Raw genomic sequence first — 26,545 nt, 5'->3', positions numbered from 1 at the left:
GCATACACTGAACAGAGCAGTCCAGTTTCTCAGGACAAACCTAGCTTATTTACCAAAAAGTGCGGCTGTGGTCAATGCCTTTGAAGACATTTTCCAGAGCAACTTAGTCGTCGGTGGTAAAAATGAGTGAAATTGGCAACAACAGGAAACAAAATTTTGGACTAATCCTTAAGAGGAGAGAGTCTCCCAAAGCTACCCATTTATTTTAGAAGGCACTGTGGTAAAGACACTGCACTTTGTGGGCTTTGACTTCTAAAATACTTCAGAAATCAGAGTCTATGGCCCTGGCTTGGTTCCAGGTTTGCTCCTCAGCTTTGAACATCCCGACACCTTTCTAAAAAGCAACCTTAAAGTATTTCTGTCCTTACCTTCCTACTCTTTTACCTCAAGTCCTGGAAGAGCAGCTCCTGTTTGCCCCACACGGTCTCCTTTAACAACTATCTGAGAAGCAGTGGCAGCTTCATCTTGTCACTCAACCTCAAACAGATACAAACAGGTTGTATCTGTTAAATAATCAAGACCTGTGGGCCCAGAGGAAAGTGAGACTAGGGTATTTCCCCCTCTCCCTCTTCAGGCTCTCTAGTTCCCAATCCTCCCCCCATGTCTTTTATTTAAAATCTGCAACTTTCTTTTTTTGGGGGGGTGTCCCTAAGTCATTTAGAAAATTTATTTTTAAAAAATACAGTAAATAAATGCTATAATGCTTCACAAACAGGCTAGGCCGTAGTCTGAGGCAGATGGGATAGTACCAAACTCCTTAATCTGCAGCCTGAGGTAACTGATGCTGCAGCAGCCATAGTTGACTGTTTTCTAGGCATATTACCAATAAGATACACAATGCTGTTTAGGTCCCTTCCCCCACTCCAACTCGTGTCTCAGATTACAATAGCACCCATAAGGGGCTGGGGAGGGCTGCTTTGCAATGTGAGAAATGCCAACAACCTATCAGGCCGTCTGCCATAGGAGGGAGGACACCACTTAGATGGGTGAAGAGTCATGCTGAAACCACAAATAACTTGTGACTGCTTCCTGATTTGTTCAAGGGCAAGCCAAGATAAGGAGTGACAGAGGTACATCGGGTTTATCTTTCAACTTTATTTTTAAACCAAAAGCAGCATGGGGGAAGCCTGAGCTTGAACAGAGAAATGGGGGTGGAAGGAGAGAAGAGACACCTTAACCCTTTTATCTTGAGCCGTTTTTTTCTGGCCAAAATAATCCTTTAGTTTGTTTTTTCTCCCGTGAAGGAAAAATATATATATATAGGCACACGTACGTGTGTGTGTGTGTGTGTGTGTGTGTGTGTGTATACACACACACTCTCTCTCTCTCTCTCTCTCTCTGCAGGCAGAAAAGCAGTTGAGAAGAGTGAGAGGGATCTTAAATGGAAAGAATGAGGGACAGGATTAAGCAGCCATCTCTCTCTCTCTGTTCCCTTCCTCTGTTCAGGCTCACAGCTTCCAGAGGCTGTTTTGGTTTAAAAATAGAGGCGTATGACTGCATGTCCCATTAAGTTCGGCCCTCTGTCTTCACACCTCTGCATCCCTTTTTTGGGGCCACTAAGGTACTGCAAGCCCAAAGAAACAGAAACATCTGGTTTGCAGGAAATGACTTACTTTTCCTTATAACCTTCCAGAAAATATATATTTCAATGTCCAACATTTGAACTGCTTGTTAAAAATAAAAATAAAGCTCTTGTGTAACAGGTGATGCCAAACACAGAAGCAGAAACTTTTACTTTTGTAAAGAGACTTTGGTATAAGAGGCAAATCAGACCTCATTCATAGTCTCACATTCTCCTCTTGACCTTAATAAGCTGATTTGTATTTTCACTTCAGAGACTCCAACAGGCCATCATGCAAACTGGCTTAACTGCCAAGTCGAGCAGTTTGGCAACATGGACAGAAAAAAGTAACGCCCAACTTTTCCATCGCAGTTGGAGTCATGAGGGAAATCCTACTCATGCTTAGGCTATGATTCATCAGCTAATTTTTGGCATGTGAGGGCCATCTATTTAATGAAGAGAAATGATGTTGGGGGGAAACAAAGATAATGAATGGTGGAACTGAGTTTTTAAAACTGCAAACTGGATTTCTCTGACAGAAATGCTCATGTAACAAACTAAGGGAATTTCCACCAGATATGGAAATAGTTTGCTGGGAACTGACAAAACCTAATTATACTAACTGTCCTCTTTGAACTTTGGAAGTTAACATTAAAAAAAAAATGTTACAGTACTAGAAACACAAATTTTCCTTGGGAGGGGAAAGTTTAACCTTTGGTAATTCGAACACAAAGTATTCTGCTGGAAATCCTATTCTCAAATACTGACACTCAAAAAAGATTGATCTACGACCCAGTGGCCAATCACTACTTTTGGACATCACTGGGGCAAAGCATGGGGTGCCATAAATTTATGGTATCACCTGAGAATAGAGTATGATCTGTAGTATATGCAGATTTTTCTAGTGAAGTGATGGCAGAATAGCACCATAATTGTCTTCAGATTAATCTTTGTAATGGTTACACCACAGAGCACTTCCTAGGACTCAAAAGGATGGTGAACTCTGGTTTTGAAGTACAATACTCCTTTTACCTGTCAGTTGACTAGTTATAATCCACAGATCACTAGACCAGAATGATGGGACCCCACACACATTCCTCTTGTTGCATCTCTCTCAAAATATGAAGAAAGTAAATCCAGGGTTTTAAATTGCAAGTCTAAGTGATAATAAGACTGAGCTTGGTTTGCACATCTACATTTTTACCACATACCTGCTGATCTTAACCACTTTGCTCCTTCCCACTAGTTGCAGAAAGTAACCCCTGGCTTAGCACTATGTCTGATCCAAAGCCATGGTTTGTTTGCTCCCCCAAAATCCACAATCTCTGGTTCAGACATAATACTAAATCAGGGGTTGCTGTTTCTTTTGTGCATCTAGTGAGGAAGAGCAAGAGAGCCCAGATTGGTGTATTCATGGTAAACCAGTGTGTGTAAACTGGGATAGAGTTGTTAGGCTTGGACTATGAAGAACCAGTTTCACATCTCTGCTCAGCTATAAAATTCACCAGGGCAAATCACACTCTCTCAGCTTTGCCTATGGAATAGGATTCTTGTGAGAATAAGGTGGGTAGAAATCCTTGAGGGAAAGATGGTAAATGTAAGAACAAAAATAAAATGGCCGATACAACTGTTATCTAAGAGGAATCCTATGAGATAAGAGATTGATATATAAGGCTTTTAGGTTAGCCACATGATATCCTCATTACATACAGTTAATGGGGGTGCAAGGTACCTGCTAGAAAGCACTGTTTAGGGAAGCTTTTAATGTTTAATAGAATATTGTATTTTAATATTCTGTTGGAAGCCGCCCAGAGTGGCTGTGGAAACCCAGCCAGATGGGCGGGGTATAAATAATAAATTGTTGTTGTTGTTGTTGTTGTTGTTGTTACAAAGGGTGCCTTGAGTCCTCCTTTCTCCATGCATCTCTTCTACCCAATGACATGAAGACATTACATACTTCAACAATATGAATCAATGGGTGCTTACAAAATGACATTTGGAGTTTTGTCTTTTCATTATTGTTGTTAAGTGGCTTTTACCATAGCCAATTTGGTCAGGTAAAGGATGGGGTTGCATAGGTGTAATCACCTACATTTCCTTAACCACACAAATCCATGCTGAATACACGACAGCTTAAAAATCAATCTGTGGTCATCTTTGCATTACTCTTGCAAAAAGCTGTTTCTGACAAGATGGAATAAATCCTTAATTATTATAACCTGCACTCATCACAGGGGTGTAAGAAAGACACTAAAGCAAGAATGCGTTTCATATACATATTTATATATATTTCATGTACAAAGTTACATTCTGAACCCCCAAGGATTCAATAATAAATACTGAAATAACTTCACTGCTATGTGAGCTTTCTGGCTCACAGAAAGAAGCCTCAAGTTTTAAACAGACAGCAATTTTAATGCTGCAGTATCCATCTCAAGGTTACAGAGGCAATTAAAATTCAGCATAAAGTGTCTAGACAACATTTTCAGAAAAATTAAAGACCATAAAATGTGTTAAAACATGTTTAAAAGATTGAGAAATGTGCAGCAAAGAAATTGTTAGAGGGAAGGAAAAATATTTAGTGGATAGAACAAAGTTTTGAGGTGCAACATAGGTTGTTACAATATGGCATAACCCTGTTAGGAAAATAAAGTTAGCATCCACAAAGAAATGTGTTTTTTCCCACTCTGTGTCATTTTTACAAATTTAGGATCTTTATAAGATCCTTTATGCACAGGGTCAACTGCAAGAGTGCCAAGTCAGTTTCAGTCCTTTGGTAACTTTCATAATACTCACATGGAAATAAATATTCAGTTACACATTATCTTCAAGACACCATGTTCATTAGAACAGTTAGCATATTAGAAGATTATAAAAACATTTTGTAGTTACTAAGGCAGCCTATGATAAAGTGTCTACACTCTGCCAGTTCTAACTGATCCAACGCAGGAAGACCTTACAAAGAAATGAACAGTATGGCAGGATATATAAATTTCATTTTACCTTTTACCATGCAAGACACATCTATTCAGACAAATCATGTGCTGCATATTTTTGTGCTTGAAATGCTCTCTCAAACTATTAACAAACTGTTAACTATCAAGAGATTCATTCCAACTCCTGATTTTAGAACTATGAGTACGTGATACATAAGACATTCTCAAAACAGATTATTTATTCTTTTAGGGAATCATTTGATGCATGAAATTTAGCGAGCTTTACCACCTATCATTTAAAAAGTGCGCTGGAACAGGGAGTGTTTAAATCTTTGTGAATGGTGGTGATGTCCACCATCTAAACCTGCTATTCTTTACGACAAGGGATACATTTAAAATTGAACAAGGGAAAGGGAACATGTGCCAATCTCTCACTTGCACTGAAAAATAGTGCTGAAGTCTCTGCTGGACCGTTGACTCCTCTGCTGTGAATAGCACTTGACTCAATGAGAACAGAATGGCTCAGTTTACTCACTACAACTGGCAAGCTATTAAAAATGCTACCCAGGTGCATCTATTGTCTGACAGCAGTGAAGCACTTCGGAGAAACAGCTCATTAATTTTTTTTCAAAAAAAATTTTTAAGGAAAGCACCACACTAAAATGGAAAATAAGTATGTTTTTCCAAGAATGTGAATGTAGCGATTCAGCCACCCATAAAAGATCTGGAGAATACTTTCCAAGAAATCATACCATGAAAGGATTAGAGGTGCCCACAAGAGTGCAGGATTTAAAGTTGATGGGCTCATGAAACTGTGAAGAATTAGTGAGCATTTTCATTTGGACACACAATATTACATGGTGTACATACAGCTAGGAGTGGGTAGTATAAAAGCCAAAATGTGTGTCTTGATACAGTTCTCTGCGCCAAGTTAGGCACATGCAGCAAAAGGCCTTTTCCCCCTCTGAACATCCTCTCCAAACTGAATTGTATTCTCTCCAGTGTTGGATAAGTGCTTGGATTTGCAACACAAATGAGTGTGGTGTATTTATGCATGTGAGAGCATTCTGGAAAACAAAGAAGAGAAAAAGCTACATGCTTTTCTGGATCTTCCATAAGGTTTTTAGATCAGGGTTCTTTTTCTCAAATTTTCTAAACACAGTTTAGCCATTTGAAAATGTTGAGTAAATTGTGATCACTTATCGCTTTTGGCATATTGGAGGAAAAAATTCTATTACCAAAGATATTAGACATTCAATAAATTTTAACCACACATTTCATGGTCTAAATACATACTTACCAGAACCTATCTGTTTTGTACAAAATATGGTGCTTAAAAAGTATTTATACATATAAATCTATAACCGATAGACCTGAATGTTGTTTTACTAATTTTTTTAATCAGGTAAGACGTTCATTTCTTTTTTTAAAAAGCTGCCTAAATAAATATTTACACAATAGATCTCAGCTTAACATGATTTTAAAAAAATTAATGTGTGTGTGTGTATATATATTATATATAAATACATGTTTCCTTGACAGATCACAAACTGCTCCTATTGCATAAAAATGTTTAGGCAGTTTTTCAAGACTGTTCCTTTTTTTTTTTTTTGAAACGCTTTTGAAATTCTTCCATTCTGTCACTAAAATCTGCTCCCATCTAATGGGAATAGCCACAGTCTCTTGGCAGGTACCAGATGAACATTAATATTTTAATTCATACTTTCCAAGAAATGAAATATTAGGAAGCTGCTACACCTTTTAATGAATTAAAAGGATAGCATTCAATTGGGGAAATCTGTAGCAAAGGAGATCACGCTTTCCAAAGCTTGTAGTAAAACAGAATGAGATGGATGGAGTTATTTTTGTTTCCTCGGACTCGGGGGTAGACTCCCAGACCATTTACAGTGATTCTGTCCCATTAATGTAAGTGACCACACCATTGCAAGTGATCAGCAACTCTCTGCATACAATTTCACATACATAGTTAAATGGATTATGAACAACAATGCATCTGGAACCAATTTAGGGGTGATTTTTCACTTGAGTAGTTAAAAGCTCTCAGCTAATTTGCTCCCTGTTTGAGTCTGTTTACGTCACGTATCATGAACCTGACCAGCTGGGATCCAAGATGATAGGTGTGCAAAGGTGACCTATCCTCTGCCCAAGGAACATACAATCAGGCTGCAAATAATTCTAAGAATGTCCTTTGAGATTAATCAAGATGGGAACAGCTTGATTACGTCCCAAGTACATAGGGAAACTAGGAAAGGATTCTCCCCATAAAATACCACAAATCTCATTATTAAGGGCAGTACTTTTCATCTTTAGTGCTACTGGCAATTAAACAAGAAACTTTATGTTATCAGCCCATGGATCTTGATATGAGCAAAGCACATTCAATACATCAGGGCAAACAAGCTTGGGAGGATTTAGAAGTGAAAAAATAAAGAACTTACATCTTGTTTTAATCCTCACCGAATGCACAGAATGACACTTGGATATAATTCATCTGATATTTTTGAAACAGTACACCGGAAATAACTTTGCTGTTTTACTCAAATGTGCAGATGAATTCAAGATGCTTCGACTAAATTTGTTGTAAAAGTGACACCATAAAATAAACTGAATTCTATTGCAGTGGGGCATTTGGGAGACCTAATTACTGTACAGCATTTGTCTGGGGAAACCAATTTGTTCTCGCTATGTAACACTGATGCAGTAAAACAGCACAAGCAAATTTCTTGTATTGTTAAGGTTTGAGAGGTATGTGATATAAAGTCAAATGGCAAAGAAATGCTCAAATGTAGTGAAACAGGTTCCACAGAAACAAAATGAAAACAAAAGACGTGCAAAAGCTTTTGCAGTCTCAAGCCGCTTTCCGAGGGAGGGGCTTATTCACTGCCGCACATAACCTGCCACACTATCAGGTGGCTCCTCTCAGCTTTGGCTACAGAAGGCTCTAGTTGTAGTGCCTCTCCAAGGATTTCTGATTCACCAACTTCATCACCTGGGAAGGAAGGCAGAACATTTTATGTGAACAGGTGATTCCAGGGGATACAAAGAAAGGCTGCAGTAGCCCACTAGAAATTTGAGTCCAAAGGAAAAACAGCTGTCGCCTGAACTCAATGAAAACAGAAACATTACTAAAATACACCATGTTGCAGGTTATGTATGTATGCACATAATAGCACACATATAACCCATTGCCATCTGCTGCCCGCCATGTCTGCAATGGTACTGCTAAAGTTTAAGAACCAGAGAGCTCTTAAAGAATACAACAGTAGCCTGCCCCTAACACAAATGGGTTTCTCTTCTCATTATTATTTGCACTTCAAGACCCCCAAGCCACCCCCAGGAGAATAAAGACACAAGGACACAGAATTTAGGTTAGTCTTAATGGGCAAAATTTAGGCCACAACTTTATTGGTTACAGAATGTGAGCGGTATTGACTTGGGCATTGCATCTACAGACTATATCTAACTCCTGCCCACCTTGCAGGAAGTCTGGAAGGGTAAATCACCAGTAGGGAGAGCCCCGCCGATGTGGGTCAACTCGAGCCCCCTGGGTTCCTGCTGGGGTCATGGCATGGCCCTAGCCCCTCCCCGGGCTTCAGACAAGATCCACACCCCTGGATTCCTTTAACGGAATACCCTTACACATGATTCCAGAGTCGCGCCGTGGTTTAAATTGGCCCCGGCCACGCCCCCACAGCGTCCTGATTGGTTGCCTGGCAAATGGCGTGGCCGGGACACCCTCAGTGTGACGTGGGATGCTACCCTGCACCGTGCTGAGGCGGGGATGGGACCTGGTGGCCCAAGCGCAACCCGGTCTCACTTGGAAGCAAAACCGATTTATTAAACTTGCTAGACACATTTGAGAAGCAACTCAAAGCGGCTCCCAAAAATAAACAAATAACACATATGTGAAAACCAGCATAAAACAGTGACAGAGAAAAATCTAAACTCATTTGTAGTCTCCTGGCAGTAATCTGTAACAAGGGCTTCTGGAAGAAGCAGCATACCAGAATTAGGTAAAGGTAAAGGTAAAGAGACCCCTGACCATTAGGTCCAGTCGTGGCCGACTCTGGGGTTGCGGCGCTCGTCTCACTCTCTTGGCCGAGGGAGCTGGCGTACAGCTTCTGGGTCATGTGGCCAGCATGACTAAGCCGCTTCTGGCGAACCAGAGCAACACACGGAAACGCCGTTTGCCTTCCTGCCAGAGTGGTACCTATTTATCTACTTACACTTTAACATGCTTTCGAACTGCTAGGTTGGCAGGAGCAGGGACCGAGCAACGGGAGCTCACCCCGTCAAAGGGATTCGAACCTCCGACCTTCTGATCGGCAAGTCCTAGACTCTGTGGTTTAACCCACAGCACCACCTGCGTCCCTATGCCAGAATTACTAGGAACAAAATTGGAATAATTTGTATAATTCAGTACAATCTGTTTTATGAAAGAAGGAGGGGGAAATCAAATGTTCTGATAATCACAGGCTTGAATAAATGGGATTTTTTTTAAAAAGGGTTTACTAGCTATAAACTATGGAAAGGTGCATCAGGTTCATACCTTCATCGCCGCATTGCTATCAAAACTAGGAACCCAGAGTGGGATTAAGTGGAAAACAGGGGAGGCACAGTGATGGGATTAGTTATCAATGGCTTCCATGGAGTTTTATGGGACACTGTGAACTGGTTGCAATTTGAGACACAGCCAGAGATGAGGTGAGTAGTACCTGCCGCTTGTTGAGGATATTTGACAGCCCATCAGGCCAGAAGATTTTTCATTTCCAATCCATTGCTATGGATAATCCGGCCTGTCTAAATTGTCACTGATACAAGTTCATCAACAATATAGAAATATTGTTTAGGGAGTTTTGGGAAACCTTCTGAAATCAAACCATCCTCAAATCTACTTATAGTTCAGGGGGAATGGGTGGAAAGAAGTGATCGTATCTTCTAGCATTTTACTGAATTGTTCTAAGTTAATGAAAGGGTCTTACCCATCCTGAAGTCAATGTACCCTTCTCCTCCACTTATCACCAACATGGATTTTAAGGGAGCCTGGCTGTTGGATTCCTGCCCGGATACGGCAGATTTATCACTGGGTGGCTCTGGGCCTCCTCCTGTCTGTGGACAAATAACCTGACCTAATGTTGGGGGGGAAAGCATCAACAACATTATGATTTATGGAGTACTGTAGTTTGACAAACAAGTTTCCTGAAGTCATTAAGCAGATGCTGACAAACAGTCGCCCGTCCCCATCCCCCCACAAACAAAAAGAAAAACCCTTCTCGTTGTATTACGAAAAAAACTTAATGACTGTCACTCCCTGCTTCACTACTAAGTGTGTCTGACCTTCTTGCCTAGATAATCTTAAACATCTTTGCTAAACTATTGTCATCTCTCACGATGCATGAAAAGAAATTGTAAACATTGGGACAGCAAAAATTAAGGTAGCATTCAGTTTTATGACGACTTTTAATTGTTTTACTCTCTGTATGGTTTATTTTTATGCGCTCCGCTTAGATATGCTACTTATTAAGTGCCTTTCATAAATAAATATTTATGAGTAGGGACACATTGCTTAACGCTCACACTGTATAGGTAACCTGCTTAAAATTAAAACTATGGCATTCTTGTGAAAACTGAGAGATGCAGCAAAGTTGGTATCTGTTTCCCTGAATATTAACAACACTTGAGGGTAGTATTGATGGCTGGGATTCAACGAGGCCTTTGAATTGCACCTTGCTGGTACAATTGCTTCAGCAGTCTGGCTCTTTTGTTGAAGCAACTAACTATACTTTTTCCTCCTGCATGAGATGATGGAACTGAAAAGCTTGCCAACAAAGCTCTAGTCAGTTCTTGTCGAGACTCTGGTAATCATCTCCTTGCTGGTCTTTCCATCCATTCACCAGCCCGTTTGCACAACAGACTTTCATTGTCCGCAATGAGACTTCCCCTTCCTTTCTACCCCCCCCCCCATGCCAAAGCCTGCTCCAGACGTTTGGAAGTTCCTCTGGAACAGATTAAGAGTGTCATGGGGACCTGGAAGAGGGAGGAGCAGAAGGGAGAGCTACGTTTTATCTGCTAGCACCATGTGGAATATCATCCATGACCGTCACACTCAGCACGTTAACTGTAAAAAAACAACAACGTGAAAACTGAATTGTAATGGGTTTAGGGGTTGCTTGTGCATAAGTTGCCGCCACTCCTGGCTAGATTACCTGGTTAACCCTTTCTGACTGAACAGCCTCCAGCATCGTGACTGTCTCAGTCGCTGGCAGAATCCGTCAGTGGGCGTTTCTTAAACCTTTTCCAGCATAAAAGTTGTTTGACGCCAAGTCTCCTCCTACTCTCCCTGCGCGGAAGTCTTCTGCGCAGGGAGGGTGTGGGCAGCGGAGTACCCGTACTCTCTCCGCTGGTCTCCAGCGAAGAGTCTCAGAGCCTCCTCCCCGATTCCCCCACCTGCCCCCCTTCTCCACTGGTGTTCCGCTGATTTCCTTCCCCAGCAGATGGGCTGCCTCTCTCCCTACTGGGACCCTCTCCTGCATCCCTTTGGAGCCTTCCCTCCGCCTCTAGCTCCGATGGCAGTTCCCTGACATGAATGGAGGAGTCCCACACAAAACTTACCAGGTACTGCAACGAAGAATTTAACAGCATCACGATGCCCATGGAAACAAAGCTGTGCGTGCGCCATTGAGCAATAAGGTATAAAGGTCCCAGGTGTCACTTTATCACTGTTTTCGTCGCCATATACACGTATTACACTGCCTGGACGGTTGCCAGAACCTGCTGCTGCTTTGTTAGCTAGGGAGAGAGAAAGGAAATGTTTCCCACTTGAAAGGGACAGCTGCAAATATGGCAAAGTTTGGTTTCATCACGAAACCGCACGGTTACCAGTCTAGAAGCTAAAGCCAACTTAGATAAATGAAACAAAAGGGTAAGAAGATGCCGTTTCAAGACAGAGCTGGAAAGGAATAAGACAGCATGCTTAGTTATTTGAAATACCTCAGGGAAGAAAGGGAGTAGTTTGCTAGTCTAGCATAAATTGTACGTTTTTGCAAAACAAAACCTATATTCACAAAAAGTATGCATGTCAGATTTTTCCACAGGGGATCCACGGACTGGGCTTATCAGTGAAATATAGACTTCTAACATAGGTAAATGACGCTCAAGAAGGGAATTCCAGAGGATAGTCTTGTTAGTCTGCTGTAACCAACACTCCAAAGTTCTTTGGCACCTTAAAAACAAACACATTTATTGTGACATTGGCTTCAATGGACATGTCCACAAAGGCTTTTGCCCCAATAAATTTAGCCTGCCTTTAAACTGCCACAGAACTCTCCTTTTAAAGAAAATATTTCTTGGCAACCATGATTCTTAGATCTCTTAAAGCCAAGAGTTGGGAAGGAGAGAGAGGCAACGAATGGGGGCGTATTTTAAGTCCTTAGTTTCAATTCCACAAAGTGATTTTGCATGCTAGACACACAAAACTATCTCCACTCGTAACAGTATCAGAAGAGGGAAAGAAATGTGATTTGTAAGAAGAGAAATATGATGTGAATTAATGACACTTATAAGGTTATGATATTACAAATGGTGCTGGAAGAAAAACAAGAAGCCGGCTTGAAAAGTTCAGCTGCAACAAAAGATGAAGACACTAAACTGCTCAGCGGGTTTGGTGGTCATTTAGCAAACATAAAAAACTGCAATGCAGGTAACCTCAAGTGGAAAAACGGTTTAGGAACATACAAAGGGGGGGGGGGAGTAAATTTTAGAGAAATGGGAAACAGCCTCAGAGTGGCTATTAAAGAAGCCTGAGAAAACAGAACTGTTTTTTGTTTGGGATCAGCACTTACCCCTCAGCCCCAGTAAACGTCCCTGGTGGAGGATTACAGCTAAAGTAAGAAAGGAGGAAAGGGGAAAATGGATAGGTGTGACAGCAGAGGAGAAGGATTAATGAGAACCCACCACTTGCGTTCTGGTATTTGATAAGAGCTTTATATATTAAGCTCCTAACTACAAGAAGGTACAATCAGAAGAAGATAAATGAACATCTTTCTTTCAGCTTCAGTGGCGAAAGGAAGTAGCGGCAACTTTAATATTCTGACATATTGGCAAATTGCGTTTCCCCTTTCTCTCTTTTCTTCAAGAACAGACACCATCAAATTTGACAGGAATAAGACTGCCATCTCCTCCTCCAGGAAAGGGGGGAAGAAAAAAAGATCCACCAGCTCTGTTTCTCACATTTTAGTTTGTGTGCCAACAAAGCAGTGGACATTGTCTTAGGTAAGGGGTGGGTAGCTGTCACCCGACATTTTTTTTCCTCCACCACCCCCATACTTACCTATTCCTCTGAAGCTCCACTGATGTGTCTAGGTGGTAAGGATAATGTCACAAACATTATCGTCACAATCGTTAGAACACCTTATAGGGAGTTGGGAGCACCTGTTGCTAAAACAACTGGTGGTGGTAAGGATATCTGTCCAGCTCAGGAATCTCTACATATTCTTGCCTATTTAGTCCTAGAAGCATATATATAAAAAAACACCAATTCCTCTTTTCTATCCTCTAAAAAAAGTTAACTGAATTTTATAAGAAAATTGCCTAAGGTGAATGTAGCTGATTTTCGGGAGCATTTTCACTATTTAAAATACTGTTACAATTCAAAGTAGTTGTTTTTAATTGAATGCACATAATTGCAATGCAAAACCGGACATTTAATGGATGATCAATGTAATGGTACAGCATGGAAAACAATGCATGTGGTGTTCAAAGCAACTGATATGGAAGAATTCATCATTAGCAAAATATACTGTGACAACCCACAACAGTCCACCCCAGCATTACACCCATATTATACTAGAAAAGTGTGCATTTTCAGCATAGTGAGAGAAAAATCTGTAGTTATTTAAACATGATTAAATAAGTATTCAAAAATGGAAGCCCCAAGCAGAGAGGTTTGGGGCAAGGATTTATGGAATGAAGTGGGCTGGGTATTAAACAAAATAGTATTTTATAACAGTTTCCTTAATCGCGTGTACATTTTAGGCAGATCCAGAAAATAGTTAGAAATTGAATCTAGTTGTCCCTAGCATTTACAAGCTTGGAACAGAAGCAGCTCCCTCTCTATGTCTGTTTTTCTAGCTAGGGGCTGGGATTGTGGCAGCCAGAGAAGAGAAAGTCATCACCTGCAGAATCTATCAGGAATTCCAAAGCAAACAGGGCAGAAGGATGAAAGCAGCAGCATTACAGTTGGGTGGGGTCTATTGAAGAGGGAGAAGTGGCTGACGCAGTGTGAAGATGACGAGGCACAAAGTTGTTAGATAAGCCCCTCATTTGCTATTAAATTAGAAAACTGATGTGTTTTCCAAGGACTTACTTAGCATTACATCTAGTGTGCCCACCTCCATCTGCTTGCATTTGTAAATACAGAGGAGTACCATCAAATCTCTGAGGAGGTTTGCTGTTGTTTTAGTATATGAAGCTGCCAGTCCCTGAGAATCCCTGTGAAAACTACAGAATCGGACCAGACTGAAATCAGAAAATTTACCAGAGTTGCTGGAGAACACCAAACACGGGCCAGCACAAGAGTTTATCTGGTCTGAAATAGTGGCATTCTTGTTTAATCTACTTTTCTTATCGCACTTACTTTCTGTTAATGGAATGGAGATAATGACGCCGTTGCCTGTCCCAACCCACAACCGATTGCAGGACACCATGAGAGCTGTGATTCTCACAAATGAAAATCCCAGTTTTCCAGTACCTGAAACAAACACAGCAGCGCTCATTAGAAACCAAAAGATACATATCTGCAGGAAATGTCCCATTTTAAACCTAACTTTACTCCATGTTTTATAAACAAACAAAAAGAGAAGTTCTGGAAACTCTTTGTTCTTTGAATGACTGGGGTTCTTCAAATCTCCAAACAGTTCCTTAGCTCCATGGCCGTCCCCATGTAATTTGATGGCAGATACAATGCTCTGCATGCAAAATATCTCAGGTTCAATCCCCACATCTCCAAGTGGTGATGGGAAAAGAACTTCACTGAAAAACTGGAGAGCTGCAGCCAGCGTCAACAATACTGAGCTAGCTGGAGCTTTTAAAGATTGAAATAAAGATATGAAGAGCAAAACTCCCAAAGTTGAAAGTACAGTGGTACCTCTGGTTACATACGCTTCAGGTTACAGACTCCGCTAACCCAGAAATATTACCTCGGATTAAGAACTTTGCTTCAGGATGAGAACAGAAATTGTGCTCCGGTGGCATGGCGGCAGCGGGAAGCCCCATTAGCTAAAGTGGTGCTTCAGGTTAAGAACAGTTTCAGGTTAAGAACAGACCTCCGGAACGAATTAAATAATTAACCCGAGGTACCACTGTATAGTAAAGTTCAACTTATTTTGCCCCATGAAAAATTGCGCCTAACATTTCCTATTCTTCTCTTTTCCCAAGGAGACTGTTTTCTCATTTCGAAGGACAAAATAAGGGACCTTAAACTCTGTTGACACTGTAGTCAATGGTCTTCTTAGTGCCTCCCCGTTATGCCCTTGAAGGCCTCACATCTCACGTTTTCCTTAGAGGAAATTACACACAAGACCTTACTACTATTTGTAGTGCAACTAGAACTACATGCCATCACTATGCAGTAATTTGTAGGGTGTTCAGGCAGCAACATTATTCATCCATGTCTTTTCATTTGTACAAGAAGGTGACTTGTCCAATTCAGGCCAATGACTTACCTAGCATTTTGCTTACATAGGGTTCGATGTCAACATCTTGTAGATGCTGGTAAGTGTGAGCATGATAAAGGCGGAGTGTGGAATCTAAACGGATTGATACCCACACTCCATCTCCCACCCAGGCCAGCTGTCTCACTTGGCTCTCCTTCCTTGGGTGTGCATCAAACGATTTCTGAAATGAATTATAGTTTAATTAAGGAATGCATAATAAAATAATTCTCCAATGCCTCCAGTTTACACATTACTAAGATAAAATAAGATCACATCTTTCCCCCCCTCTCTCAGTAACACTGTTAAGAGAGGATCAGCAATGGCTCTTTTGTTTAGTATGCATCAGTGCTCTAAAATCTGCTTTTTAAAAAAAAAATTGATCCTGTGAGCCCCCTGTGATCTCCTCCAGCCGTCCTTCAATGGATCAAAGGTAAATCTACTGAATTAGCAATATTTACTAATGGCTATCTTCTGACAGTGATTTTTCACATATTTATGGTCATGTATAACTTATGATCCTGCTTGCTTGGCCTTCATAGATGTTCTCTTTATGCCATATAATCTCATTTCCTACTTAACCTCCTTTCTTCTAAATGAGTTCTCCCTGATTATTCACCAATTTTAAATGGCTGCTTTAACTTGCCTCTATTTTCATGGCTTTCGGCTGAACCACATAAATTTTGTTTCTGTAGCCGCACCAGACTTTATCGTGTACCACAGTCATACACCGGATTGAATGGTGAGGTCGGCCCAAATCTAGAAGGTGATAGTTTGTCAAGTCCCATTGCCCATCTGAAGAAGAAGAAGAAGAGGAAGAAGAAATTATTAAGGGGATGAGCAAACCTTGTCTGCAAATGTTAATTTGTGTACATGACTAAAATATGTATACTATTACATTTCTATTCACTTATTTTCCATTATTCAAATCCATAACTTTATAGGGAACAGATAAAATCCATAATGGCATAAAGAAGCCTCTGTCAACCTGCCCTTAAGATGTTTCAGGTCACAACTTCCATCAATTCTGACCGCTAGCCATGCTGACTGTGGCAGATAGAAGTTGTAGCGCAAAAACATCTGGGTAGCACCAAACGCAGGAAGGGTGACAAAGAATAAATGCCCAGACACCCATGCCTTACATTCAAGGAATACTCATTTAAGTTATGTGGCGTATTCTTTATAGGCATTCAAGTGCTCTGATTGGCAAAATAAACCCAAAACAGCAATACCACCCACAGAAAGTGGATGTTTAGAAATCATGACACACTGACTTGTACATAAGGCAATAGTTCAGATCTATTTGAACACAAACAAGCAAAAGAGATACCTTCACATTTAGGTATCCTCAACATGCTCTACGGCGCATCAGTTCCTAAAAGGATGCTACACACAGGCAAATGAGCCTCTACCCATCCATTGCTCATGCACAGGACAGCAGTGAAAACAGCACCAGGCTACCCAAAGGACTGCAAGTATGAAGCCTGCAATGAAGCCGCATATTTTAAGGGGAACAGAGATGAATGGGAAGAGAGGGAAGTCAACATTCTTGATGACTCTTTATACTACTTGGAGATGGAATAAAGCTACATTGAGTCCCATCAGAGAAAAGGGTGGGGTAGAAATAAATAAATTGATGGTGATGATGATGGTGGTGGTGGTGGTAATATTAATAGTAGTAGTAGTAGTAGTAGTAATAATAATAATAATAATAATAATAATAATAATAATGGAGGACTTCATTTTTTGGTCAATATTATCCCAAGAATTACAAGATTTCCCACTGAGCAGATGATCTGTAAAGGTCTGCAATGTATCCACATTTTAGAAGCAGACCAGACATATAAATATGTGACAGTTCTAGGGTGTATAAATAGAAAGCTTACCTACTCCTCTGTGAAATATTGCTAAAGTTCCATCTGCTAGTGCAACTAATACTATTCCTTTTACGTGTCTAGAAAAGAAAGAAAGGCAAAATGTATATTATGAGGAAACTCTGACCATAGTAATAGATTGTTGTGCTCATTAAAAGCCCTGTCAACACTACACACAAAAGCAAACACATCCTATGTTGGCACCCTCTCCCACCCCTAACAGGCGATCAGTGCATGCCATCTGTCTAAACTTCACATATAAATGAGACTCAACTGAAATTGTTATCATAATTAGCATACAAAGACATGGTAATAATACTGTATCAAATTTATTCATGGTCTTTTAAGCAATTGTTTTATCTCTTAACCAAGCCCCAAAGAACCTCAGTAAACTATTTCAGAGCAGGAGCAGATTTATTGAGTTTCCTATTTTATAAGACAATACGCTTGGCCACTACAAAAGCACCTTCCTCCCCAAGCTTACACTATGGTACAAACCACTGAAGGAGATCAACAAACAAACAAAAACCAAACCACATGCTCATGCAATGTAGGATCACACAGGACATACCCTGCAACAGGTATCAGTAATTTTTTTTTGGGGGGGGGGGGGGGGACTCCCACAGCAACATTTCATGCTTGTGATGTGGGAAGATAGATTTTTGTGAATCTATCTCTGCTCATAGACTGTCCTGCTAAACCAGCAATATTACTTAAAGACTGTGGGAAAATTTGCTTGCACACTTTTCCCTCCTAGCTTTCAGTGGGTGTGACATCCCAGCTACAAACATTCCTTGAAGGATCATCAATGACAGCTTTATGATTGCCAACAAATACATCACTTTCTATTTTCTTGCTGACAATTCCCAATGTGCCATTCTCTTCTTCAAACCCCCCTCCAAAAAAACCCAAAACTTTTCTGAACTAGCATTTCACAGAAGCTATTTTTAATGTAATTATTTTCTACTCGGCTAACTCCATTTTAAACTACAGAAATGTGAATATCATTATGGGGGGAAAATTAATTTTATAGAAACTTACACTATACTGAGTATAGAATCTTTAAGTTTAATTGCATGAACACATTTTCTCCACTGAGCCACTGAAGAATGAACATATAAGCTGCAACGATAAAGTCAGATTAATTAAAAATCCAATATTCCAAAATCCATATTAGCATTTAAAAATGGCAGTATTGTTTATAGCTGTTAGCTTAAAAGTAAATAAATCACAAGTTGGCTTAAACAATATTGCTTTGCCCAGCCTGAATTAGGTTATTTCAGTAGCTTAATTCTGTTCAGCTTTGCTGGTGCCCTTTTCAGGAATCTAAACTTGCTGTCAGTAGCTAATGGATCATTTAATTCAAAATGCTAGTGCTTACCTTTAAAGACCTTTACTGAGGCCACAAACCCTTTTGACATAGCGGGCACATTTGGGAACTTGATAAATTGTTGTGGGCACCACATGTGCATTAGCCCCTGCCATCAGCAATTGGGGCTGGACAAAAATGCTTTAGCTTTTTTCATGCCTAACAGGATGGAAGTGGTGCGATCTTCCTGAAAGATCTCTCTCTCCAACCCTCCCTCCCTCTTACATTCATTCCCTCTCACACTACAATTAGACTTGAGCAAAGCCTTTAATTGGAATCAATTTCCGAATCTAACTGCAGCAGGGAATGGGACAAAGTGCCAAGAAGAAGGTTTATTTCAAGTCTACTTGTGGCAGGGACATTTTCAACAGGGGGTGGCGGCAGGGGTGTGTATCACAGCTAGCTAGGGGAGAGCTAACCTCCAAAACCATCCTATCCCTGTTGCAATTAGGCTTGCGGCAAAGCCTTCTATCCTGGGCTTTTGGAGGGAGGCAGGGATGAGACAGGCAACAGTAAATATCCACCATGCTTTAAGACTGTTGCCGGGGGCCCTTCTCCGAGTGCTTCCTGTCAAAAGTTATGCAGGTAGCAACTCAAGAAAATCGCCTTTCTGACAGTGGTGCTCTAATTTACTGAATGCTCTCCTTAGGCAGGTTCACTGGACTCCTTTGGGGGGAATGGTGGGACAGAAATGTAAATCATAGAGTGGAGGACTGTTTTTTAAGTTCCCCCTGCATTCTTTTACCAGAAATTGGTTTTAGCTGCTGCTCTGCTTTTAAATCTTCTGTATAACTACAGTGGTACCTCTGGTGCGAACAGGATCCATTCCAGAAGCCCATTCTCAACATGAGCAGAATGCAACCTACATCTACGTGTGTCGTGAATCGCCGCTTCTGTGCATGCGCATGACGTTATTTTGTGCGTCTGTGCATGCGCGAGCGGCGAAACCCGGAAGTAACCCTTTCCGGTACTTCTGGGTCACCGCAGGATGCAACCTGAAAACGTTCAACCTGAAGCAAATGTAACATGAGGTATGACTGTATTGTTTTTTATTATTATTATTGTTAGCTGACCCAACAGTACTCTTGCTTAAGGGTGGGCTATAAAACTTTACTTATTAAAACAAAGGTGCAATACTGTAACAGCAGAACCTCTTATCTAACCTCCCACTTTCAAGTGTCAGCTTTAAGTTACTTGGCTGGGTCTCCCATCACTGACTGAATATGCAGATGACTGGGTGACAAGATTAATTGGGGCTTAGTCAATCATCGGTGTTAATTGTTTAAAAATCTCACCTGAATCTGTAATTCAGAGCAAATTTCAAGGTTGAGGTTTCATTTTTTTTTAAAAAAGAGAGATTATTTACCAGCCTCAGAAAAGGAAAAAACTGAACTGATCACTAGACACATTTCTATTAGTGAAATAGTTTGGAATTGAGGTTCTTGGTTTACCATCCATTCTGGGCTCCAAGCCACATTGTTGGCAAAAGGCTGCTCATTTTCTGTGCTTCTTCTCTTACGAGATCCTGCTCATTTGGCAATACAGCAACATCCTTATACAAATCTGACTCGTTGCTGAGAGGAAGGGGAAAGTCAAATGGTTAAAATATGAAAAGGTTGTTCAAAGTACACTAGGCTTGTTTCAATACTCTTTTACTTAGTCTGCACATTCTAGCAATTCCAATTTAAATTTGGGAGCTCAGTAACACAGTAACACATTTGTCATTAGAAATGCAGTATAATCTCTTTCTGCCTTTACTACTCCTTTTCTGTTCGTGCAAAGGGGGGCATACCTAGGCTGAAATGCTGGAGAACCCTCTACGGTATCCTGAACTCCCAAAGGATCTGTGAAGACATGTTCTGTGTAGACTCCAGTTTGTGCAATATCTGCAGCTTCTTCTCCTGAGTCAGCATTGACTTCTGTCGCCTCGGTCGCTTCCTCTGCCGTCTGAATGTTCTCGTCCACTGCATCATTCTCAGCTGAAACGTCTAAGGTACATTTTTCAGTTATAGGTCACTCAGTTCCTTACCACAAGAAAGCATGCATGAAAATGTGTGCCCTAATGAGTCACTCCTTTGGTTCTTTCTACGTTCCTTTTTGTTTTTTATACAGGATATCTAAACTGAGAAGATAAGGTGATGTACAGTGACATCTGGCTGGTTGATAGGGGATCTAATACTTATTTCACTCATTATAATGCACATCAATCTCTGACTTTTTGGGTTTCTGGGGCTTTTTTGTTGTTATTCTGTCTCTCACAGCTACAATAAACCTACCATTAAAATTATGGACTGGTCATTTCTTCATCAGAGGGCAAATGGGCAAACTTAGCAGGGGATCAAATACTTTCCCCCCTCACTGTATGTAGAATGGCCAAGTGGCAGAATTAGTCTGTGTCAAGTCCGTTTGCTAAGCGGCATCATTGTATTATGTATACTCCATCCCTGCTACAAAGAACACACTTTCTTCTGTAACAAATCAGCATGTTGCATTAATAAGCTCAAATGGACTACAAGCATGTTGTCCGCTACTAATTATATACTTTTACATCCCCTGGATGGATGGATAGATGGAGGTGTGAAGAAGCTCAATTATAATTAACCCTGTGATTATCACTTAGAAGAAGTGCAAGGCTTCTCCTTCGGACAAACAGGCCATGTTTGGATGCAACACTAAACTATACGATAAAAGCATTATGTGAAAGAGCTTCACGCTTGGTCACTCTCCCTCTGGTAAACCATCTTTCCTCCCTGCAAGGAGATCTGAAAGTTTTTGCTCCCATTTTAAAATGCGATAACTCAACAATTTTCCATGCTGCAACAAACTACATTTTGAATAAAAATTGTGAATGTTTTCATACCTGGCTGTTTATTTGTCTCGGGGGAGGCATCATTGGCACTGTGGGCAGCAGAAGGCCCTGTAATACCCTCTGCTGTACAACCAACTACTGTGATTCCTCCTAAAAGACTGTCTGTTTCTGCTGAGCTGTTGCTATTCATACTGCCAGACAAGGATGATTTGTCCACCAGACCAGAGTCCAGTTCTTGTGACCCTTCTTCTCCTGTAGGATAGTCAGTTTCGCGGGCTCCTGAAACAAAAATGTAAGGTTTCATTCAGTACCTTGGATAGTTAACTTTTCAGTACCCTTTGCGGGTTGGTGATTTTCATAAAATATTTGCAATTTGCTGTCGTGTGTATCATAACACAAAATCTATCAAAGCTAATGCATGCCATCACATAGCTTACCCACCAGATTTCAGTGAAATATAAGAACGAGTCAGAAGTAGATTTGAAAACAGGCATTAAGAAGAGGGAATTGTTATATGTATGGTTGCTATGATGTAAAAGGTACAAACAAAGCAATTAATTCTTAGTGTTCAGAAATAAAAGGGAGAGTTCCTAAAACATACTTGTTGAACTTGTCTAGTTACTAGGATTCTACTTGTTTTGAACAGCCAAAACAAAGAAGCATTTCTGACAGCAAAGGTTTTAATTGTTGGTGCAGCGATGACATGACTAAAACCTTTTCATATAAGCTTCTTAGGAAGAATTTACAGCACTGCTTTAATGGAGTTAGGGCTTCAGACACAGGTACAGATAAAAGACTCTGTATATAACACAATGTAATAGCACCACCAAAAACTCTAAAATAAATAATGTAAATTAAGTATATATTTGTCTACCCTATAGCAGCAATTATTAGCTTCTTTTAAAAATACAGGGCAAGATTGATTGATTATTTTTATGCATATTGTATTATTTATATGATGTTAGCTGCTCGGAGCCCAGCTCCGGCTGGGGAGGGTGGGGTACAATTATTATTATTATTATTATTATTATTATTATTATTATTAAGCTATGCTATAAGGATTTCCACTTACGCAACCAGACGTTCCCCCTCCCCCCCCCACCCTCCCCAAATCTGCTCCTGAGGGTTGGGTGAAGCCTAAAACTGGTTTAGGGGGATAGGAGAGAATGCTCCATTGCACAAGCAGAAATTCTGGTGCTGACAGAACACAGGACTTAGCACTATGTTATATTCTACCCTCAGACATTAAACGGAGGGCTTTCACACTTCACATAGCAAGTTACTCCTTGGTTGTGCTTGCAGGTAACGCACATTTGTTTAACTATAGTTGGTTAAAGAAACCAGGCTTAACCTTACAGATTATTGTGTAGTCGTTGCAGTTTGTTTTGTCTGATGTACAAAAAAAGTGGGTATGGATGTACAAAAAAAGTTGGAAGTGAAACAAATCATGGCTTAGCCACATTTTGAACAAATCAGGTTGTTCAGTAACAATCCATAGCAAAAGCTGAATTGACTTGAAGATTACTGGCCAATTTACACACATTATGACTACCTGAAAAAGGCTTACTGCCCAGCTGAATTTTAACAGCAGTTCCAAAACAGACAGAAGCAAACCCACGTTAACTCAAGTAATTGCCCCCCTCACCTGAGTCTCTTACCTGGTACACTAGCTATACAAAGCACATGAGAATTACAAACAATGAAACTGTCGAGGATGTTTCCTGGCTGGTTAGCATCTACAATGATGACTTTTGTAGCAGAGTGGGTGCTAGTACAGATCCACACAAGGCTTGACAATTCTTCCTGGTTTCTCAGCTCTTTCTGCTGGTCCTGTGTAGGCAGAAACCAAGACCAACCAATGTAAACATTACACAATATGCAGGCCTAGTTTGCATATAACACTCACCTAAACCATGTATTAGTGTGAATGAGCAAAGGTGTGGGATTCCCAGAAAGAAGATTAAGACTACTGAACTCTTCCCCTGGTTCTACTGCGCTAGCCAGAGCTATGCCATGATCCTGCCAAGGTTATGCCCAAACCCAAGCTGACAACTGCTTTCCATCAAACAAACTGCCCACAACCAAGAACAAGCCTCGGTTACAGTTTGTAGTTTGTCTGAAGTGAGACAACTAGCCTTGCAATGATCAAAACAATCCCAGTGTGGTGTAGTGGTTAAGAGCGGTAGTCTCATAATCTGGGGAACCGGGTTTGCGTCTCCGCTCCTCCACATGCAGTTGCTGCGTGACCTTGGGCTAGTCACACTTCTCTGAAGTCTCTCAGCCCCACTCACCTCACAGAGTGTTTGTTGTGGGGGAGGAAGGGAAAGGAGAATGTTAGCCGCTTTGAGACTCCTTCGGGTAGTGATAAAGCGGGATATCAAATCCAAACTCCTCCTCCTCCTCCTCCCTGGTTTAGCCCTGGGAAGCAAGGCACCAGCAGGATGGCGGGAGGAGCACTACAGCCACAATATTCTCTGCTAGGAAACCCTCATGTTTGCCTGATCGTCTGAAGCCATCACTGGGCTTAGCCAACTGGGTCACAGTGTCATTTTAGAGTTTACTAGTTCAACCTCATTTTTATTTGGTGGGAGGTGGGAGAGAATCACATTATGAATTTCTACGTGCATTTTCTACAAATGCAGACGAATAAGCAACCAGAATTACTAAATACCAGTGTTGCAGGTAGTTTTACACACAAACTCCCCCACATTATTTTCATAGCTATGCAAAATACACTTTCATGAACTAAACCAAACAGGCAAGTTTTCTGTCACGCCATAAACATGTTGGTCTTGTGGAACTAGATTTTTTTGTCTTCTCCAAATGCTCCACCTGGCCTCTATAAAAACTTTGGAACCAAGAAGCATCTAATGGAACCTAGACCTAGATGGATGGATACAATACAAAATGCAAATGTAAAAGCAAATGAATTATTTTCCATGGAAATCTGGGGTCTAATGAAGACTAGTGAACTAGCAAGCAAACACTGGTTCTTGTTCATGAGCAGGCACCAAAATGTTTTTGAACCAATCATGCTGTAATTATTGAATTATGAACACAATATTGAAGTTTTCTATTTTCTTGAAATGTTAATAGATTTGCAAACAGTTTCACATTTTGATAATACCTCTGACCTTACCTTGAGTTCTTGATCTAATCTATCCAAGCTACTCTGTGATGCGCTCCTCTGTTTGTTGCTCTCTGCATCTAGAGTCGTCACATCATTGTAGAACACACTGGCACCAACCACTGAACCGCCATCTCTTGTCTTCCCTCCTGATAAATTAACTCCTACAGCACACCAAAGCTACAAAACAACAAGTGAACTTTATAAAAACCCACTGGGAAAACCTGGTTATCATTTATTTTTATAAGACATAAAAAGACAGCAAACATTTGTTGCACCCTATCATACATTATGCTTTTAGGGAAATAACAATATGACAATATTTAAAAACCAGAGTTTCTCAAAAGGATTTATTAAGCACCTAGAATTTAAATTAAACTAGGCGTTGCTCAGAACCTAACAAGGATATAAATTGCTCGTGCAGAATTAGGCCTCATCTAAAAATCACTACTGGTGCATTCTTTATTTGAAAAGAGGGAACTGGAGAAAAAGGAAGACAGGTGTACCTTCATGGATGTATCCTTTTCATCGAGTGGCCTTAGGTAAACAGGCACAGGTAAGTTCTTCATTTTGTTATCACCCTGGCCACCACCATTTACAACCTAAAAAGTGAGAAAGAAATATTTACTTTGCTTCAAAACGTTTCTGGCATCTTACAGACCAGGTTGTCACAAGCCCATATCAGAATTTGATAGGTTTGGCAAGATGACCAGAATATTAGACTGTCTGGGAAGAACAATCATAGATCCACTCATTTTAAAGTCATACACTAGTGAGATCAAAGCCAGAGGGGGGCAGTATTGTAATTTTAAAAGTCTATCTTGCCAGATTAGCTAAGAGACACTTCTCAGCAGCTAATATAAAAAGAGTGGGGGGGGGGGAGGAGTGTAAAATAAACAAAGCCTTATGCACAAAGACTGGGATGGGGTTAAAGCTATATTTATCTATGCAGATCATAGTTTAAGACAGGGGTCAGCAAACTTTTTCAGCAGGGGGCCAGTCCACTGCCCCTCAGACCTTGTGGGGGTGGACTATATTTTTTTTTGGGGGGGGGGGAATGAACTAATTCTTATGCCCCACAAATAACCCAGAGATGCATTTTAAATAAAGCACACATTCTACTCATGTAAAAACACCAGGCAGGCCCCACAAATAACCCAGAGATGCATTTTAAATAAAAGGTCACATTCTACTCATATAAAAACATGCTGATTCCTGGACCGTCCGCAGGCCAGATTTAGAAGGTGATTGGGCCGGATCCGGCCCCCAGGCCTTAGTTTGCCTACCCATGGTTTAAGACCTTGAAACATTTCTCATAAAAATATGCAAGGTAGCACACGTTCTCAAACTTCAGAAAAATGTGCAGTAACAACATTCCATTACAAAGAGGTTTGAACACAAAGCCATCCCACTCTTCCCACAGCTCAGTGACCTTTTATTGCTAGTTGTTCTTTCTGAACAGCAGCATTTGTGTTTAAATGGGAAAATTCTGCCTTTTAATAAGAAGGATTAAGAAAGTTTCATGTTTTACATGTTTTACAAGTAAACATGATAGCTCCACAGATCACCAACGCTTTGTGATTACCACAAAGGAATTGCCTTCAACTATTAACCAGAAATCCTTTGTGCAACATGCAGGTTCCTGAGTTCAGATGGGACCCTGCTTAGAGTTCCCTTGTTTTAGGTCTCCTTTCAGCAGCAGCCCTGTAATTTCAAAATGCAGAGCTAAACTGCTTTGCTCAGTCCCATACCTGCACTATGTTAATCCTGCCTTCATTTTGCTAGGCTTTTAAAATCCTTTCTAACCCTTTCAAGGATGCTTTAGTTTTCTGTGAAGCTGTAAGGTGGCTTTATATAATACTTGGTTTTAAAGGAAGACTGCAATGTGAAACTGATGAGAGGTTCAACGCTATCAACTTGTGGAGATAAATGATTTTTATCACTCTACATTTGTTACTTGGTTTACCAATACCAGGATGCCTGTGTTTTTATCATCTTTTTAATTTTTATGAATGACCACTCTTAACATTATTGTCACCCGCAAAAGCTTGTGCCACAATAAAGTTGCTAGTCTTTAAAGTGCCCCAAATTTGCTGTTTTTAATTGTCAATTTTGATTTAGCTTTGTCAGGGTATTATT

The 26,545-nt window shown here is 40.5% G+C and overlaps 1 protein-coding gene and 1 long non-coding RNA gene across 7 annotated transcripts in view; one reads left to right on the top strand and one right to left on the bottom strand.

Annotated features, from left to right (window-relative positions):
• Positions 1 to 369: 369 nt before the first annotated feature.
• On the top strand, positions 370 to 5,121 carry LOC308470722. Its single transcript, XR_013982597.1, has 2 exons — positions 370 to 1,070; positions 1,836 to 5,121. It is a non-coding gene; the product is annotated as an uncharacterized lncRNA (long non-coding RNA).
• SPAG9 (sperm associated antigen 9) overlaps positions 3,824 to 26,545 on the bottom strand; it is an 80,339-nt gene continuing 57,617 nt past the window's right edge. For 4 of the 6 annotated variants that reach the window (XM_080993606.1, XM_080993605.1, XM_080993610.1 and 1 more), the window contains 15 exons: positions 24,913 to 25,008; positions 24,419 to 24,586; positions 22,938 to 23,109; positions 21,331 to 21,558; positions 20,263 to 20,458; positions 19,922 to 20,044; positions 18,143 to 18,223; positions 17,114 to 17,181; positions 15,874 to 16,022; positions 15,240 to 15,411; positions 14,153 to 14,266; positions 12,360 to 12,398; positions 11,131 to 11,307; positions 9,501 to 9,647; positions 3,824 to 7,507 (listed from right to left, as the gene is read on the bottom strand). In XM_080993606.1, coding sequence (XP_080849732.1) covers positions 7,392 to 7,507; positions 9,501 to 9,647; positions 11,131 to 11,307; positions 12,360 to 12,398; positions 14,153 to 14,266; positions 15,240 to 15,411; positions 15,874 to 16,022; positions 17,114 to 17,181; positions 18,143 to 18,223; positions 19,922 to 20,044; positions 20,263 to 20,458; positions 21,331 to 21,558; positions 22,938 to 23,109; positions 24,419 to 24,586; positions 24,913 to 25,008 — 2,046 coding nt within the window. In that variant the 3' untranslated portion in view covers positions 3,824 to 7,391. The remainder of the gene's footprint in view (positions 7,508 to 9,500; positions 9,648 to 11,130; positions 11,308 to 12,359; positions 12,399 to 14,152; positions 14,267 to 15,239; positions 15,412 to 15,873; positions 16,023 to 17,113; positions 17,182 to 18,142; positions 18,224 to 19,921; positions 20,045 to 20,262; positions 20,459 to 21,330; positions 21,559 to 22,937; positions 23,110 to 24,418; positions 24,587 to 24,912; positions 25,009 to 26,545) is intronic. The other 2 variants (XM_080993608.1, XM_080993607.1) reach the window with 1 other exon arrangement.

This window comes from Podarcis pityusensis (genome assembly GCF_964106645.2).
Source record: "Podarcis pityusensis genome assembly, chromosome: 2".
Classification (NCBI taxonomy): domain Eukaryota; kingdom Metazoa; phylum Chordata; class Lepidosauria; order Squamata; family Lacertidae; genus Podarcis; species Podarcis pityusensis.
The sequence above is the reverse complement of the archived record's forward strand: the minus strand, read 5'-3'. Positions and strand labels throughout refer to the sequence as shown.